General features: G+C 35.2%; 1 protein-coding gene across 1 annotated transcript; it reads right to left on the bottom strand.

Annotated features, from left to right (window-relative positions):
* Positions 1-3,066: 3,066 nt before the first annotated feature.
* LOC104214509 (reactive Intermediate Deaminase A, chloroplastic) lies at positions 3,067-6,305 on the bottom strand. Its single transcript, XM_009764188.2, has 6 exons — positions 6,083-6,305; positions 4,832-4,947; positions 4,658-4,702; positions 4,448-4,521; positions 4,305-4,354; positions 3,067-3,412 (listed from the first exon to the last, which is right to left on the bottom strand). Exons 1-6 carry the CDS (start codon positions 6,264-6,266, stop codon positions 3,318-3,320), a joined length of 564 nt encoding a protein of 187 aa, XP_009762490.1. The 5' UTR covers positions 6,267-6,305; the 3' UTR covers positions 3,067-3,317.
* Between the last annotated feature and the right edge of the window lie 12,241 nt (positions 6,306-18,546).

The following is an 18,546-nucleotide window of genomic DNA, read 5'->3' on the forward strand; positions in this document are numbered from 1 at the left end:
CAATCGACTAACTTTGATCCAAATTATGTATTTGTCTTATAAAATTTATTAATTATATAATAATTATTAATTTAGAATCTAATTTTAAAAAGATTATAATTTCGAACACTTAATCTTTAAATTCTGGCTCCGCTTATGAATAAACTAATTTTTTATGCATAATATTTGAGGTTAGGCAAGAATCTGACTAGTCAATGAGTTGGGTGTATGTGGTTAAAATGTGTACTTTAAGTTTTATGTTTTTCTGTGTCATTTAGCTCTGATTGAGATTTTTATGCCAAAAGAAAATATAGAAAAGTAATAACACTATTTATTGTATTTCTTGTTGTTTTGTACATTATTGGCCTAATATGAAATAAAGTCCCGTTTGGCCACACAAAAAGATTCCTTTTTCCGATTTTTATTTTATTTTTTTCGAAATTAATGTTTGGCGTTGAAATTTTTTATTTTCATTTTGAAGATAAATTTCGGAATTTTTTGAAAATTTGAAAAATTCTGAAAAATTATTTCTTAAAATTTTTACTTGAGATCACTCACAAAAATTCAAAAATAACCCAAATTTATATTCATATCTAAACACAACTCTAATTTTCACTTGAAATTTTATTTTTTCACTTTTTTCTGAAATTTTATAATTTTTATGTCGAAACGCCCACTAACTAGAGAAACATGATTAGTGAGTATTCATGTGACCGATCCCATACTTATCACTTTATGGGTTCAGATTCTAAATTCTATCACATTTCATCTAATTAATATGTTCAGAATTTATTATTTTAATAAGTTTTCTAGCATATATAAAAGGTCTGAACTGAAATTATGGGTTCTGGTAAACCCATAGATTATATTCTAAATATAGAAATTATGAGTTTGAGCAGTGAAAATAAATTCGTTTTAGTAAAGAGTACTTTCCTCTTAAATTAGCATCGTACCGCCTTTTCTAGATTAGTGGGTCAGTAGGTTCCAAATATGAAAAATGATAAAGTGATGAGCTAGTGAAAAACAAATTTGTAGAAGACAAACTCCTTAGATATGATTTATCGACTAAAAGTTGGATAAAGTAATATTATCACTTTTAGTCTGCGTCAAAAATTATTTACGTTTAATAATTAAAAAAGTGTATAATTTTTATATATGACATGATATATAGATATATAGATATATATATACAAAAAATATACAAATTTTAAATATTTTTCGGTTATTATTTTTACAACAACTATATAATGTCATTTATCCTGGGATATAAATGGATGACCAACAGAGGGCTCACAAGTTTGTTGATTCCAAGCTGAATATGACTTTTTTCTTCACAAACTCTAAAGTCAATTCACCATTTTGCTAGGATTGCTACTTCTGGTTAGGGGTGTACATAGGTTGGGTTGGTTCAGATTTTATAATTATCAAATCAAACCAATTGTGTCGGGTTATTAAATTTAAAGACCAACCCAAACCAATAAAACTCGGGTTTTTAACTCTCGGTTTTTCTCGGATTTTCTCGGATTTTCGGGTTATTCGAATTTTTGGGGGTTTTTTTTCCGGTAAAATTTTCGTAGAACAAAACATATAAATTATGCTTAAAATATTTCTTTAATCCTAGTAAGATACAACTATATAAAATATTTTCCAAAAAAATAATACGAAATATGAGATGTGTCATGGCATTATCCTAAAATATTCTACAATATAGACAATAAAATTATGTAATATGAATATTGCTAATTAAAAAGTCATAATAAAAATAAGCATAATCTAAAGTACTAGGTCATAATAAAATAAGTAGACTAATAAGGGAGTATTAATTACATGACTAAACGTTAAAGAAAAAATAAAAATAGGTTATGCATTTTTATCTAAATTATTGCAAGACAAAAAAAATAATATTCAATACATTCTCGTTCATAGTATTGAGTTGAATGTCTTTTGTTAGCATTAGTATTGATTTGATTTTGGTTTTGGCTTTTGTTAGCATATTTAATTTACGAATATTAATGGCTATAAAACTTATTGGAACATTCAAAAGTTCTAAGTCCAACCTTGAAATAATATCTTAAAAGATAAAATTATGAAATTTTTTAAGAAATATTTATAAATTATATCACAATAAGTATATTTATATATTAAATATATCTAAAATTTCTATATATGTAATGTCGGGTTGGTTTGGTTTCGGTTTGACTTTCTTTAGTTAAAACCAAACCAAACCAATTATTGTCGAGTTTTTTTTCCAACACCAAACCAAATCAAATCAAACCATAGTCGGGTTTTTTCTCGGTTTGACTCGGATTATCGGGTTGGTGCGATTTGTCGGTTTACTTTGTACACCTCTACTTGTGGTCTTGTGGATAATTGATTAAGGGGTGGATGAAAAGAATTCCCTTGTCTTGCAGAAACCATCAGCAAGAACAACCATCATTTGTCGACGCCAAATCGTATCAACTTACTTGGGTGAGAATATGTATTACTTAACCATAATTAAATAAGATAAGTCTCTGCACAAAACATATATCATAATCAATTAGTTTGATACAAACACACGTAGTGACGAAGACAGAAAAATCAATAAGGGTGTTCAAATTCAAAGGTGTTCAAAATCTATTTTTAATCAATAAAAAGTAATATTTTACCTATATAGTAGTATAATTATTCGACAAAGAGTGTTCAATTGACTAGCCTCGGGCCAACATAATTTCGCCCCTGAACACACGGTGTGACTAAATTTTTCCCAATTGTTTATTTACCGAGATATCTCATGCTTATGGGACATCCTTTTTTTTTTTAGTTTTCTAAACCAAGATTTGAAGAATAGGAAGGAGTAGAACTTGTTAATGACCCCAATTTTGAGTCAAATCATAAGAGCCTCTATCAATGTTGCACATCTTTTTCTCTAATGGTTGGTTTTACACCTTTTTTATGTTTTCCTTCTTTAACACAGTCCCTACCAGGGATGGCCGTGCGGGCAGTTCAAATTACATATGAAAATTTCAGTTTGGATTTTCGGTTACAGGTTGAAGAAATGACAAGGCACTCTGCAACGACTAAATAGGATATAGTAGGGCCAGCATATCACTAAGTTTTTTCTTCACAATAGTGTAGCACAATCACATGTAAAATTCATGGCCGCTCAGCTACAGTACGTTCTTAAATAGCGTCTATTCTCAGCTCGGGGAAGTTGGAGCTAAAAGAAGAAGAACAAAAGCTCCCGAACTAATAGCTAGCTATCCGCTTATTAAATCTAACAAATTTAGCTAGGAAGTCAGAAGACTTTCTCCATTCGAGGTTTAATCAGAAGTTGAATGCAACAATGAAGGGCGCAATCATAATGCTGCTATGCATTCGACTTCAATCCTTGCATCCATTGGCAGTGCTGCCACCTGATAAGTTGCACGAGCTGGTGCAGGAGATTGAAAATCTGCGAGATAGCCAAATTTAGATTTCCATCATCTCACATTGCGTTGAGTACATGAAGCAGCATGCTAAAGAAGACATTCTTTATAAAGTGGCTAGTTCTAGTATAAAGTGGACAAAGATTTAACACTGAATTTCTTTATCTGACATGCAAAACCGGCTATGACTATTTTCCACTATTGAGCTTTGGTATAGTTTTTCTCACAAATTAGCAATTCCAATCATCAGTGACAACAGAAGTGACCATACTCATCTTACTATGTGCATTTTTCATCTGAGAGTTTAGAACATTATATGGTCACTTTTCCTTTTTTAAACACATCTTCGAGATTCCTAACAGTCTAATTACTAACAGGGGACTAGCACAAACAGAAAGTTTATACAAGGAGCATTCAAATGCAGAATACAATGTCACAATTGTTTTTACTACGCCGTCAGAGTTCAAAGTACAGGTGTCCGATTATAGGCACCCACAATTTCTACCAGCAAATAGAAACTGGTTTAAGTTCATCCTAATCACCTCCTTTCAGGTCTCGACGAATTTTCATTATGGAAGAGCATACTGTAAGACTTGTAATTGTTTTTGGCAGAAAATAAAGTTGGATCAGTCCAAAAGTTTATGCACAATCTCTTAGACATCCCTAACAGAATTGGCAAAAGAAAAGTAGGCAGGGCAAGAAACGAGCCTTTTGCAACCAACTAAGAAGTATCAAATGTAGTACATCTAGCTTTATATTTCTGCTTGACTACTGTTTAGACCACAGACCTTCTTCTTTTTTTTTAAATTCAGTGTTCAAGTTTTCAAGATGATCTTGCTTGTGAAAAACCATGGGAAGAATCTCATTCATAAACACTACACAAAAATCAAAACTAGTTTTCTCAGTATCATGACTCACATTTAGCATAAATCTCATTCACTGTCTTGAAGTCCTTCAGATCAGCTAACCTGTAGAGATAGAATTGTTCAAAATCGATAATCAAGACTATAATGAGAGCACAAATTTAGGGGGTCAGGAGAAGAAATAACAAAAGATCATACAGGATCGTTGTCTTAACAACTGCAGAGTAGCTAACGCCACTTGCTTTAAGTATCTCCCCCATATTCTTGAGAACCTGGAAATCAATATTAAGCTCAGATATCTTAGAGTCAGTGTTTTGAATCTGAAACAATTTAATATCAATAACCCTAATTATAATCATGACATATGGATGCATAACAAAATGCAAAGATGACCGAGTACTAAAATACCTGCTCTGTTTGATCCTCCACACTGTCTGAGACAAATTTGCCAGTCTGCATTCAGTTTGAAGTTAGTTAAACGTTGCATAAAGCAAAGGCACGTGATGGAAATATTACATGGATAGTTTCAAGCTTTTGATAAGAGTAAGTATTTGCAAGAACTGATTCGATAATATCACGAACCTCTGGAACAAGACCCAGAACCCCAGAGACGAAAACAAAATTATTAGCTTTGATGGCTTGAGAGTATGGCCCCAGTGCTGCTGGAGCCTTATCAGTGTGAACAGCCTCCTTTATACCTATTGACATACAGATGTTTGTTAATAAGGTTAAGAACTCTTTGAGAAAGAATACTTGAAAGTGTAAAATAACTTTATACATTCAGCTTATATAACTTATTCATTCTCTAATTAACTAATTACTTTATCAGTTATTCATCAGCAAAAAGCAATCAAGCATCAATTTTTCTGCAAGCCAGCATCAAATTCTCATGTCTTTGGTGATAACTCATGAAACGTTACTCAACATGTTGCATTCCTAAAGTAGGATTATAATCCACGCCCAGATTACAAACTAAACTCTAAGGAGTCGTTTGATGGGAAACAAGTTATCCCAGGGTTAATTATCCCGGGATTGCTATACCATCTCCCATAGGGATGAAAATAACATTACAATCTAGGAATTAGTTATATCGCGATTTTATCCCAACAAAACGTGGGATAAACTCATCTCAAATTTAATCCCGGGATTAATTATCCCTTATCCCTCGTACCAAACGAGCTCTAAGTTTCCCAAGTTAGAAACCACTGCATATTCTGTCGAAATAAATCCTGAAAACTAATTTTAAAATACAAAGAAAACGTAAAAACTCACAAAAAATGCAGACTGCACATGACAATAACACAGCAACTACTATGGATAAGATTTAAACAGATTCGGGTTGAATAAATGAATACTCTTTATCCATTATGCCTTACTGAGAAGCAACAAGACTCATCAATCAGCAAATACTACAACAACAACAACAACAACAACAGTATAATCCCACAAGATCAATCAGCAAATAAACCGCAATATTAATAAGTCCTGCATAGGATAGATAAGGCAAATTTGATAGGTAGGATATCTACATCAATCAACTATGCCTCAATCCAAACTAGTCAGAATCAGCTATAAGAATCCACTATATTCATTCATTCTATATTGGACGGTATCAGAACACATTTTTTGTTTTTTAAAAAAAGTAGGTAAATAGAAGAAGAACCCCCCCCCCCCCAAAAAAAAAAAGGAAAGAAAATGATTCCATTTTTCTTTTCTTTTCTCCCTCTCCTTGCTTTCCCCGGAAACCAAAGTTAAGCTCTAATTATGAATAAAAAACCTATATTAGTATGTAATTTTTCAGCTATTTTGAGGAAGAGGATAATATGGACTCACTGGTATCAGTGGAAGTACTTAAGCAAGCGAAAGGCTTTGATTGAGCTGGTGAAATAGACCGACGAAACTTTGCACCAGCAAGTGAGACACAGCCCACTCCAAACGCTAACGGAGCTCGGCTGCGTAGGGCGGCGACGTCCATTGTTGGCATTTGGAAGCGACTAGCTGCGGCGGCCCACGTCATTTTTCCGATTCTCTGTTATGTTTCTTCTGTGGCCTTTTTTCTGTTTTTTCCCTTCCTTTTATTGCTGCCTAGTTCCGTAATGCTAGGCATGGGCTACCGGACCTAAAGCCCATCATAGGCCCAAATGTTTTGCTGGACTGAATCTAGGCCCATTTATTGTCGACACCAATTGGGTAAAAATTGCGTGGAATAGCCACTTTTTAAAGTGGTATTTAGTTTTTATCCAGCATTTTTAATGCTGAGCAAAACTAGCCACTAGTCTATTAAAATTAATATAAAAAGACAGTATTACCCTTTCATAATTTCATAAAGGTAAAGCGTAGGAAACTATTGCGTGGAAGTTTACGTTTCCCTCGTTCAAGTGGGAGTTTTCTTCTCTCTTTTAATTTCTCACTGATTTTTTAACACAATAGTTGGTAGACTGCTCGTTGTTCATAATTGTTGCCAAGATTGTATGGTTTCCTACATATTATAATGGATGAGTGTCATGATTGTCTCTATCTAGTATATAAGTAACAAAAACGGGGCAGAAACATAGGTAATAGCAAACTACGATGATTCTGGAAGAATTTTGTGCACTTCATTTGACATCAATCTTATATGCAATTATTATTATTTTTATTTTTTTGTGAAAAGATACAAATAATGTTTGGTTTTCTGCTACGTTATAGATCCTGAACTTACAGTTACAAATTCAAAAGTTAAGGACACTTGGTCCTGAACTTCGAGTTCCAAGTTCAAAAGTTCAGGATACTTGGTCCTGAACTTAGAATTACAAGTTCAAAGTTAAGGACACTTGGTCCTGAACTTAGACTAACAAGCTCAAAAGTTAAGAACAATAGGTCCTGAACTTACAGTTACAAGTTCAAAAGTTAAGGACAATAGGTCCTGAAGTCCTGAACTTAGACTAACAAGCTCAAAAGTTAAGGACAATAGGTCATGAACTTAGGCTAAGAAGCCCAAAATTTAAGGACAATAGGTCCTGAACTTACAGTTACAAGTTCAAAAATTAAGGACAATAGGTCCTGAAATCCTGGACTTAGACTAACAAGCTCAAAAGTTAAGGACAATAGGTCATAAACATAGGCTAAGAAGCCCAAAAGTTAAGGACAATAGGTCCTGAACTTAGAGTAACAAGCTCAAAAGTTAAGGACACTTGGTCCCGAACCTAGACTTAGAGTTCCAAGTTCAAAAGTTAAGGACATGTAGTCCTGAAGTCCTGAACCTAGAGTTACAAGTTCAAAAGTTAAGGACATGTAGTCCTGAAGTCCTGAAGTTAAGTTCAAAAGTTAAGGACATGAGCACAAGGGTATTTTCGTCCGGGCAGTTAAAGTTTATTAAAGCAGTGGCTAAAGACTAAAGACATTCTAAACAGTGGCTTAAAAGTAAATACATGTGTTATTAGTAGCTAACCGTGCACTTCCCCCACCAATTGGCGTATCATGTCATGTAGAAATGGCATGGGATAGCCATTTTTTAACATGAAATTTAATTTTTATTCAGTATTTTTACCATTGAGCACAAATAGCCACTACTTTATTAAAATTAATACGAAAAAATATTTTTACCCTTTCTGCTCTGAGGTTCCATACCCCAACGTTGTCAAGAGATGCCATGATCGCTGTCCATCCTCCAAGAAAAACCCAAAAGGTACACAAACAAGTAAATAGAGATGAGCATATATAGATAATAAATGAGAAAGCAAAAACAATAATCGATAGCCTTCAACCTATTAGAGGGATATATGCGCAAAGACGACCACAGAAGAACAAACCTGAGTTGTAGACCGGAAAATTGCATCCCACCAATTATAAGTTCAAAAGTTAAGGATACTTCGTCCTGAACTTAGAATTACAAGTTCAAAAATTAAGGACACTTCATCCTGAACTTAGACTAACAAGCTCAAAAGTTAAGGACAATAGGTCCTGAACTTACAGTTACAAGTTCAAAAGTTAAGGACAATAGGTCGTGAAGTCCTGAACTTAGACTAACAAGCTCAAAAGTTAAGGACAATAGGTCCTGAACTTAGGCTAAGAAGCCCAAAAGTTAAGGACAATAGGTCTTGAATAAAAGCTCAAAAGTTAAGGACACTTGGTCCTGAACTTACAGTTACAAGTTCAAAAGTTAAGGACACTTGGTCTGAACTTAGACTAACAAGCTCAAAAGTTAAGGACAATAGGTCCTGAACTTAGACTTACAAGTTCAAAAGTTAAGGACAAGTAATCCTTAACTTAGAGTTACAAGCACAGAACTTAAGGACAGGTGGTCCTGATTCGAGTTCTAAGTTCAAAAGTTAAGGACATGTAGTCCTGAACTTAGAGTTGCAAGTTCAAAAGTTAAGGACACTTGGTCCTGAACTTTTATGAGCAGAAGGATATTTTCGTCCGGGCAGGTAAAGTTTATTAAAGTAGTGGCTAAAGACTAAAGACATTTTAAACAGTGGCTTAAAAGTAAATATATGTGTTATTAGTGGCTAACCATGCACTTCTCCCTCATGTCATACCGTAACATTGAATAGCAATACATATATTAAATTAATCAATACATGGATTAAGCTTATTAAGTTTAAAAAATAAAATCGCATTTTAAATTTTATCCTATTTATCCCATTTTTAATACAGAAAAAAATAAATTCTTGGAAAAAAATTATTTTTACATTATTAATTCATGTATTATAATTTCTGCATAACTTGCTTCTTAGCCAAACGACCCCTAAAATTGTACTTACAGAGATTTGCATCGCGATATTAATGAGTTTAATTTGACACTGCTATTAAGTATGTATTAATTGTATTTATGCAAAGAGCCAAAAAAAAAAAAAAACTTATCTCATAGTTTCTCCGTTCACTTTTACTTGTCCTCTATACCAAAAATATATTTTCACTTTTATTTGTTCACTATTCTAAATCAAGAGAAAGACAATCTTTTGTTTTCCTTGTTTTACTCTTATCATTAACTACTCATTCCCCAAATTATTTTCCAAGACTTTTGAAAATGCTATCATTATTATGAGTAAAATTATAAAATACATATTTTATAAATATGAAAAATCTAAAGCATATAACTAAAAAGGAACGGAGAGAGTATCATTTTATAGAAAAAGGAAAGTTGGTGGAACATCTCTTTCTATTCTCATTGTTTAATCTGAATCCCACTAGCCAGCATATGATTTGTATTAGGAATTAAATATTTTTTCGAAGTATTAAGAGTTGCATCACTGCCTCATGTTTCTTTCTTTGTTCCTTCCATTATTGTTCTTCATCTTAAAGTAATTGTTGACTTGCTGTCACGACCCAAATTTTACTAACCGTCGTGATGGCGTCGGACACCGCTGTCAAGCAAGCCAACACCAAAGAGTTAATTAAATTCTTATTTTAGTATTTATTGAAATCATTTCTTTTATACACTAAACAATAAATAATGAAATTTACTGAAATAATAATGATGTCTTTAACAAACTTAATATTGAATAATCCCATAATCATCCCAGAACCCAGTGTCACAAGTGCATGAGCTATTTCTGGGAAACGATGTAATACAATAACCGTCCGGAATACAAATTGGATAGAAGAGAAAATACAATACAGTACTCAGAAGGAGACCCTATTGGCTGCGGGTCGTTTCGAGTAGTGCAGCTCACCTAAGTCTCTGTATCAACCATGTTGTTACGCCGAACTGGGCCACTAGACATACATGAACCTGTGCAACAAAAACGCACAGCAAGTGTAGTATGAGTACAAAAATAACGTGTACCCATTAAATATCCCGTCTAATCTCGAAGAGATAGAGACTGTCACACCTCCTTTTTCACTCGCACCCCCGTAAAGGGCGCAGAGGGAGTTTTTCCAATTAAAGGACAATCGAAATGAGATTTTATTTAAAGATTCAGAGTCTCCACTTAGAAGATTTATGGTGTCCCAAGTCACCGGTTGAATCCCGAATCGAGGAAAAGATTGACTCTGTATTTACAGTCCGCGAACCAGAAATCCAGATAAGGAATTCTGTTAACCCGATAGAAGGTGTTAGGCATTCTCGAGTTCCGTGGTTCTAGCACGGTCGCTCAACTGTCATATTTGGCTTGTTTATCTGATTTTAATACATGTTGAACCTATGTGCAAATTTTTTACTGTTTACCGCTTTTATCATTGTTATTTTTAACGAGAATTGCAACGTCGTGAAAATACATCTCGAACCACGTTACATCAATGCACCCGTGGTTATTGACACATTTCAACTCTGTTGAGATTTGGATTTGGGTCAAATAAATGTGCACCCGAGTTTAAGAAAGTAAATTATTAAGGGCGGGCCTAAAGCGACTAGCGTATCATTATTTTGGGTAAGGCCGTGAAACTTTGCTAAACGGCCCATCCTGAAGTCTAAGTAATTTTACCAACACGTATAGAGGGCCCCACAACTCGTGTATTTTGTTTGTCGAGGCTCGTCTCATTTTTATTTAAAGACTGATCCTAAAGCGACTATGATTTTTCTTGTCTCTAAAAAAGAAATCCTTATTAATAACGACTATATTTGAGGTCAATGGATTCACGCTACTTGAACTGTCAGCCAGTTTGGGCTTGAAGCACCGCACGTTTAAATGGACCAAAATCCAGGCACACACGAGAGCAATCCAGTCTTAGGCCTGAGCCCAGGTTTACACGGGCGTTTTAATTAAAACCAAACTTGGGCCGCCTGAAATGCATCGGAGCCCAGTCCATTCGAGATAGGCTGTTAAGCCTTGATCGCCCATTCAAAATGAATTTCAAGTATTCGTGGACAGCTTCAAGTTATTCGTATCTCACCATTTACAACAAAGGAAAAACGTGATTTACCTATTCAGATTGATAAAACAACTATCCTTTCTGATTTCAGCTTAAAGCTCGAATTATTTCTACTTATCTTTTGATGAGCTATTGGATACTATTAAGGTGAAAGAAAACATATTCTGAGGATGTTAAATCAATCCTCAAACGATTCAGGGTTTCATGCAAGTTTACTATCAGTACACATGAGAATTCAAGAACTCGAAGTGATTTCCTATTTCTACTGCCTTCTGACTTTAATAATCAAATTATCAGGAACAAAACTAAACTAGCCAAACTGAAGGATAATTTCAGCTCACATTACTACAGTTCGATAACTCTAGACTAAACATACAAACTAAGTTAGCTACAACCAATTTCATTCCACACTCATCGATCTAACCCAATCAACAAACTCGATATCTTTAAGCTGACTAACAGTCAGTTGCAATATATAATTCAGATTAACCTAGGGCAATCTCACTTAACGTTCCACATTATTACAACTCAGTCTATTGCTCAAATCAATACCGCGACTAACAACAAGTAATGATTTAAACCACTTAAACTATATCAGACAGCATCCAAAGTGCAGAGATCTGGTAGCAATTTTCATTTCAACTTCAACTTGGAATTACATGGAAACAAATCAAGGAAGTGTACCTGGAATTGGAATAGAAATAAAGTAGAAGAAAGATCAGCAACAGCATAAATGCGAGCAGCAATACAACAGCAGCTCACAACAGCAATTTGAAATTCCAAACAGCCACAAACAGAACCAGTTCAGCCCAGAAATATATTTATCAATCCAGGAAGAGTTCAAGAATGTTTTGAACCAACAAGATGAATAGATTAACCCAAAACCGATTCGAATAAACCCAAATGACCTTCAAATTGACCCTAGAAACATACCACAACAACAAAACACTCAAACTGATCCGAGAAGGTCTTGACTGAAACCAAAAGTCTACTGGAAAACTAAGTAGAAAACACTACTGATTCCAGTGGCTAGCAATCAGCTGATTTCTTCAGGACTAGTGAAACTCCCAAGAACTCTCTCTATTTCTATAACACTGACCCCCAAAAAACTGATCCTTCTGCCAAAACAAATCCCCCTATTTATCTGCCAACTATAGCCCCTTTTCCAGCCTATTTTAACACTAGGCCGAATTAAGAAATGTGTGTCTCCCATCATATTCCCTGACAGTCACTCCTAAGTATCTAATTTCATTATTTAGTTTAAAGGTGTATGGGCAATGCTATATTTTAATCAAGTCCTTGTGACCCTCCCCATACCATTATGTTGTGTTCCCCACTAACACATTAGATTAAGGGTTAATTAAGTGTTTTACTGTCAGCCCACTTAGCAAGACCATTTTGCTAAACCTTTAAACCCCAAATTACCCTTCTAAAGTTCCTGAAATTACTGTCCTAATTATTCAACTAAGGTCCTGGGAGTTCCAATTAGTTACAAAATGAGGCAAACATCACATTGCAGATAGGTATGAGTGAAAACAATCAAACAATAAACACATACTGGAAAAAATAAAAGTCCGGATTTTTAGCACAAATTAGAAGCAATTCAACTATAAGACAACCGGACTTCTGATGCTCAGTGGCAGTTTTTGATTATAACTAAAAAGAAAAATGAAGCATTCAAGGCACTGAATCACAACAAAGAAAATCAACCTAAAATCTAAAATCATACACTTAAAGACACAGACTATAATAACAATAAGGCTAACAGTTAGCCGATCGAACTACTCAAACGAACATTGGAGTATTTAAACTAAACAAGAATCAGAAAGAGAGGCGGAATATTTACTGAATTAAGAATTAACTAAAACTGAAAACCTAAAGCAACGACTAATTACGACTAAAACAGACAAACAAACATATAGAAAAAAGAAAAGAAGAGGCTAAGAAGAACTCACTGTTCTTTTCTCGGATCCCACCAACATGCTTTTTCGAACTTGAGTTCCAGTTAGTATCATATGTCTATTTTGTTAGAAATAGGCTTATAATACTAACTAGAACCCATTCGACCCTGACAGCTTTGATACAGCCCCGAACCGTTTGAGCCCTAGATCCGTCATTCGACGAGTTTTACTCAGATTCGATCCAATTTGGTTAGGGATTAGCGACGAAGAGGTCAAGGTGATTACTGGGTGTGATTTTGGGGTTAAGTGGATAGGCTGGGGTTTGGGACGGGGATCTTCGATTGAAGATTCGAGAGGTTATAGGATGATTTGAGGGATAAGGGTTAGGGATTCAGGATGGGGAGGTCGAGTGGAATCAGTGGTGTAAAGATGGGGTCGTTTGGACGGATTAGGGTTTGGTTCGATTCTTCGATCTAATATTCGAAACGTTGGGTACTGATTCGAGGGAACGATACAGGATTTGGAAAGAGGACGTCGTGGGGAGGCTATAGTGTAATTTTGGGGCTGTTTGGACCACCGGAACCGCCGTGAGGCGATTTTCGGTGGGCGGAGGGCTGTGGTTGAAGGCAGAGGTTGTTGGGTCTGTCTCTAGGTTAGAGACGAAGGCGAAGGGGGGGGGGTATGGCTTAGGGGGCGAGGTATGGTTTAGGAATATATAGTGGGGTGGGGATTTGATCTTGGCCGTTGGATCATTCACGATCAACGGCCTTGATCACTTCACTAAGGAGGAACGGTGTCGTTTGGAGTAGTACTAGGGCAGTCCGGGTACTGGAACAGGTATGGGGAATGGGTCAACACAGGTTATGGGAGGGGTGATATAGACCGTTGGATTGGATGATTGAACGGTCGAGATTGATTGGCGATGAAACGGCGTCGTTTGGTATGGTCTCTTGGACCGGCCGGTTGGGTCTGGACATGGGGTGTGACATTGGGCCTGAACATTTCCATTTTAAAACTGGCCCAGTCCGATTTTTACCCTTCTTCTCTTGTTTCTTTTTTCCTTTTATTTTCTTTTTAATTCCTAATTACCAAAAATTCCAAAATAAATTGTAAAACCAAAATTAACTTAGAAAAAATACTAATTAACCCTCAATGATAATTATCACACAAAATTAAATACAAAGATAATCACACAATTTGATATTAAACGCCAAAAATGCAAAGTACATATTTTTGTGATTTTTATTCTCGCAAATCCAAATATTGTTTAATTAATTCCTAATTGTAAAATTAAATCCTAAATGCACATGCAACACATATTTTTTTTTTTGTATTTTCTTAATTAAAGTAGAAATAAACATGCATAGACAAAAATACAAATAAATCACAAACAATACAAAACCATTTTATTTTTGAATTTTTGGGAGTAGTTCTTGTAGGGCAAAAATCACGTGCTCACAGAGACGAGAGGTCGACTTCAACGCTTACTAGTGGTTCAATTATAATATACCAATAATATAGTAAATCGAGGACTTTTATAAAAACAGTTGTAACTTAATAGCATGAAGCAAGTAAACAATTCTTTTAGTAATAGAAATTTTCCAAATTCATTTCACTATTTATACCTTTATCTCAACCCAGGGAGACAATATCATCATTTATAAACTTACAAGTCAAGCAATACAAGCATGCGCAAATCATGTCGAGGTCGTACGACCCGATCCAATATAATATTTAAATTATGCACTACCAGAAAGTCGAATGGTGCGAACCATAGATGCATCTATTACCCCGCTCGTGAATCATACATGTGACGTGGTCAAATATAAATAAACACAACAAACAAACAATCAAGAATTTATTAGGGAGCAATTATTCAAGGAAAAGCAATTTCTCATTTAAAAGTTCAGAAAATGATGTCTAGTCATTTAGAAATTTATCTACAAAGTTCGATATGTTTTAAGCATTTAAATTGACAACAAGATTGCAAATATTTACAAGTAAAGCATACTTTTGGTTCCTACACTATCCGGACTTAAGCATAATAGTAGCTACGCACGAACTCTCTTCACCTCGTGCGTATGTAGCCCCCACAATAGTAGCACATAGTTAATTATTTCACCTATGGGGACAATTCCCTCTTACAAGGTTAGAAATGAGACTCAGCTCGCTCCAAAGTTCCATACCCGACATTCCACGCCCTTCCGAAGGCTCAAATCGACGCACAACGCTCCAAAACTAGCCAATAATTATGCAAACCCGTTAATTTATGCGCAATTACTCATAATAGTCCAATCTATAACAATTTCTAACCCCGATTGAAAAGTTAACAAAATTGCCCTAGGGCCCACGTGCCCGAATTCCAAAAAATTTTGAAGATAAAGTTTACCCACAACCTCACGAACTCCAATATATAATTTACTCTCAATTTCATGCCCAAAATCGTGGTCAAAATCCAAGAATACAAAATTTCTAGGTTTTCCTCAAAATCTCAAATTTCTACTAATTTTCATGTCCAAACCCGAATATAATCATGTATTTAACTCAAAACTAGCATAAATCACTTACCCCATGCTTAGTGATGAAAATGGGACTCACAAGTTGCTCCAAAATCGGCTCCCATAGAGGAAATATGGTGAAAATGAGCCAAACCCTCACTTTAAAAAGAACACACTGCCCAACCCAATTTTCGTTTTTGCGGTCACTTGACCGCTTCTACAGTTCTGCAGGGTCGGTTCCAATTTCGCTTCTACGGGAAAGCCTCCAGCTGCCCCAGTTCGCTTCTGCGCCGCCCAAACCGCATTTGCGATCACGCAGGTGCTGAAATTCCTTCGCACCTGCGGCCTCTGACCCCCTTACTTCCAGCCGCTTCTGCGGGGTTGCTTCTGCGTTGAAGCTTCCGCAGAAGCAGTTACACCAGCAACCAGAATCCCCCTCTTCAGCTCTTCCTTCAAGTCCAAACCGATCCATTCGCCATCCAAAATCCACCCGAGGCCCTCGAGACCTCAACCAATTATACCAACATGCCCCAATACACATTACAGACTTGTTCGAGGCCTCAAATCACATCAAACAATGCAAGAATCATGAATCACACTCTGATTCAAACTTGATAAACTTAAGAACTTCAAACTTCTTCATTCGATGCCGAAACCTATCAAATCACGTCCAGTTGACCTCAAAGTTTGCACACAAGTCATATTTGACATTACGGACCTATTCCAACTTCCGAAATCGAAATCTGCCCCCGATATCAAAAAGTCCACCTCCGGTTATACTTCTCAAAAACCTTCCAATTCCTAACTTTAGCCAAATGACTCCAAAATGACCTACGGACCTCCGAATTTACTTTCGATCGCGCTCCCAATACCAGAATCACCATAAGGAGCTATTCCCAAACTCGGAATCCCAAATGGACATTGATAACACAGAAATGCACTTCAACCCGAACTTATAAAATTCTCCCAAAATGGCTAACTTCCACAATAGGCGCCGAAACACTTCTGTGTCATCCAAAACCCGATCCGGACATACGCCTAAGTCCAAAATTATCATTTGAACCTGTTGGAACCTTCAAATCCCGATTCCGAGGTCGTTTACTCAAAAATTCGATCTTAGCCAATTCTTTCAACTTAAAGTTTCCAAAATGAGAATTTCATTTTCAAATTAACTCCGAGCTTCCCGAAATTCAATTCCGGCCACGCGTACAAGTCATAATACCTGAAGTGAAACTGCTCATGGCCTCAAACTGTCGAACGACGCGCTAGAGCTCAAAACAACCGGTCGGATCGTTACACTTGCCCTTCTCGCTGAGGTCGAACTTGAAGTTTATGAGCTTTGAACTTACTATTATATTCATATCTCGTCTTAATTATTGGATTTGTAATTTATATACATTTTTAATGGATTACTTATACAAATACAAATAATGGCGGAGTCAAGATTTTCACTAAGAGTGATTAATATATAAAGAGGTAAACCCTCGAAAAAGCCAAGGGATATCAATATATAGAATACATACATTTAAAAAAAATTACCTATCTACACTGTAATTTTCCGATAAAGGAGTGCCGATGACAACCCTTAAATACAGAATATAAAATTTAAGCAAAAGCTACTAAAGTTGTCTGATTCCGTACTTAATACTCTAACTCCGCCCACCTCTCACGACACTTATTCAAGACAAGAAAGTAGATATAAGATGAAGAAATTGATGATAGATATAATTAAAGTAGTTAAGATTGGACGTAGAATATTTGCAACAAATTAAAATATTTTAATTCAACAAGATATTTTACAAAAGAAGATTATTTTCTTGTCTATGTTTGAGTCGGTTAAGATTTAAGTTTTTGACTTGTTTGTTGAAGAAGGTCAACCCCACCGAAAATTTTACTTTCACCATTTTCTTTTTGGTTTCCTACTCGATGTTTTATTCTCACTTATTTTATTAAATTGAATTCATGTCTCGTAAGATTCATTAAAAGACATTTTATATGGTAGGTACTTGATCATATTTAAATAATTTCACCATCCCCTAGCTACTTAAGACAGCTACTCCAAAATTCTAGCTTTCATAATCATGTGCACAATGATAATTGATAAAAGAACATGACTCAAAATCATTGCTTGCTTGCTCCATAAAAGGATCTTTATTCTCCTAGCAACATTACAAAGCCACCAGGATAATTATACACACACAATGAGGCTTGTTTTTTTCTTTCTTTCTATTTTGTCTTTCTTTTCTTGGTTCCCTTGTAACTATAAGATTACCTCATGAAGTAAAGCAAAAAAAAAAAGAAAAAAAAAAGAAGCAATTAGAAATGTACAAAAAGAAACTACAATTTTTGAGTCTCCGTCAGCTTGCACACATCTGAATTATTTTCATCAGTTACTTACCATCTTTCATCAAAACAAGTATCGACGAACTTTTAAAATTTAAGTACAGAAAAAAGTATCGATGTAACTTATTAAGCTTAAAAAAAGAAAATTCTAAGACCGCCGGTCCGCCACCATGATTTAATTGGGACCCAACTCAACTTTTTTCACCCCCATCTAATGAACATTGATGATAAATGAGAAATTATTCAAGAAATCCAGTTTTGGTTAAAACAGCATTTCTTACCCTACTTAGATCTCTTCCTTTCAATGTTCTTCCAACACCTTCACACACTGAAAAAGAAGAAATTTGGTTTCTCCCTAATCTTTTAGCAAGCCATTCATGTGGAGGCACCATATTTTCTTCAATTTCTTGATCATCACTTTCCCAACTATTATTTGTCACAAAATTACCAATATCTTTCTTTAAACTTGTCCCATAAATTTTTTACCAATCTGGTATTGTTACAGGGGCTGAGTGTTGAATTATTTTGAATTCTTGAATTGAATTCTTGTTTGACTTTGGGATCATAATCTTGGCTGCAGTTGGTATTTGCCTTCTTGAGTTCAAAGTAAATAATGGTTGATCTTTACTTGTTATGAACTTAGAACTAAGTTGTTTTTTTTCATTAACACTATTATTATTACCCCAAATGTCTTCTTCTTGAAATTCTTCATTCTTGAAATTATATGTCCCTTCATTTGATGAAGCCATCTTCTGAAAAA

The sequence above is a fragment of the Nicotiana sylvestris genome, chromosome 8 (assembly GCF_000393655.2).
Source record: "Nicotiana sylvestris chromosome 8, ASM39365v2, whole genome shotgun sequence".
Lineage (NCBI taxonomy): Eukaryota > Viridiplantae > Streptophyta > Magnoliopsida > Solanales > Solanaceae > Nicotiana > Nicotiana sylvestris.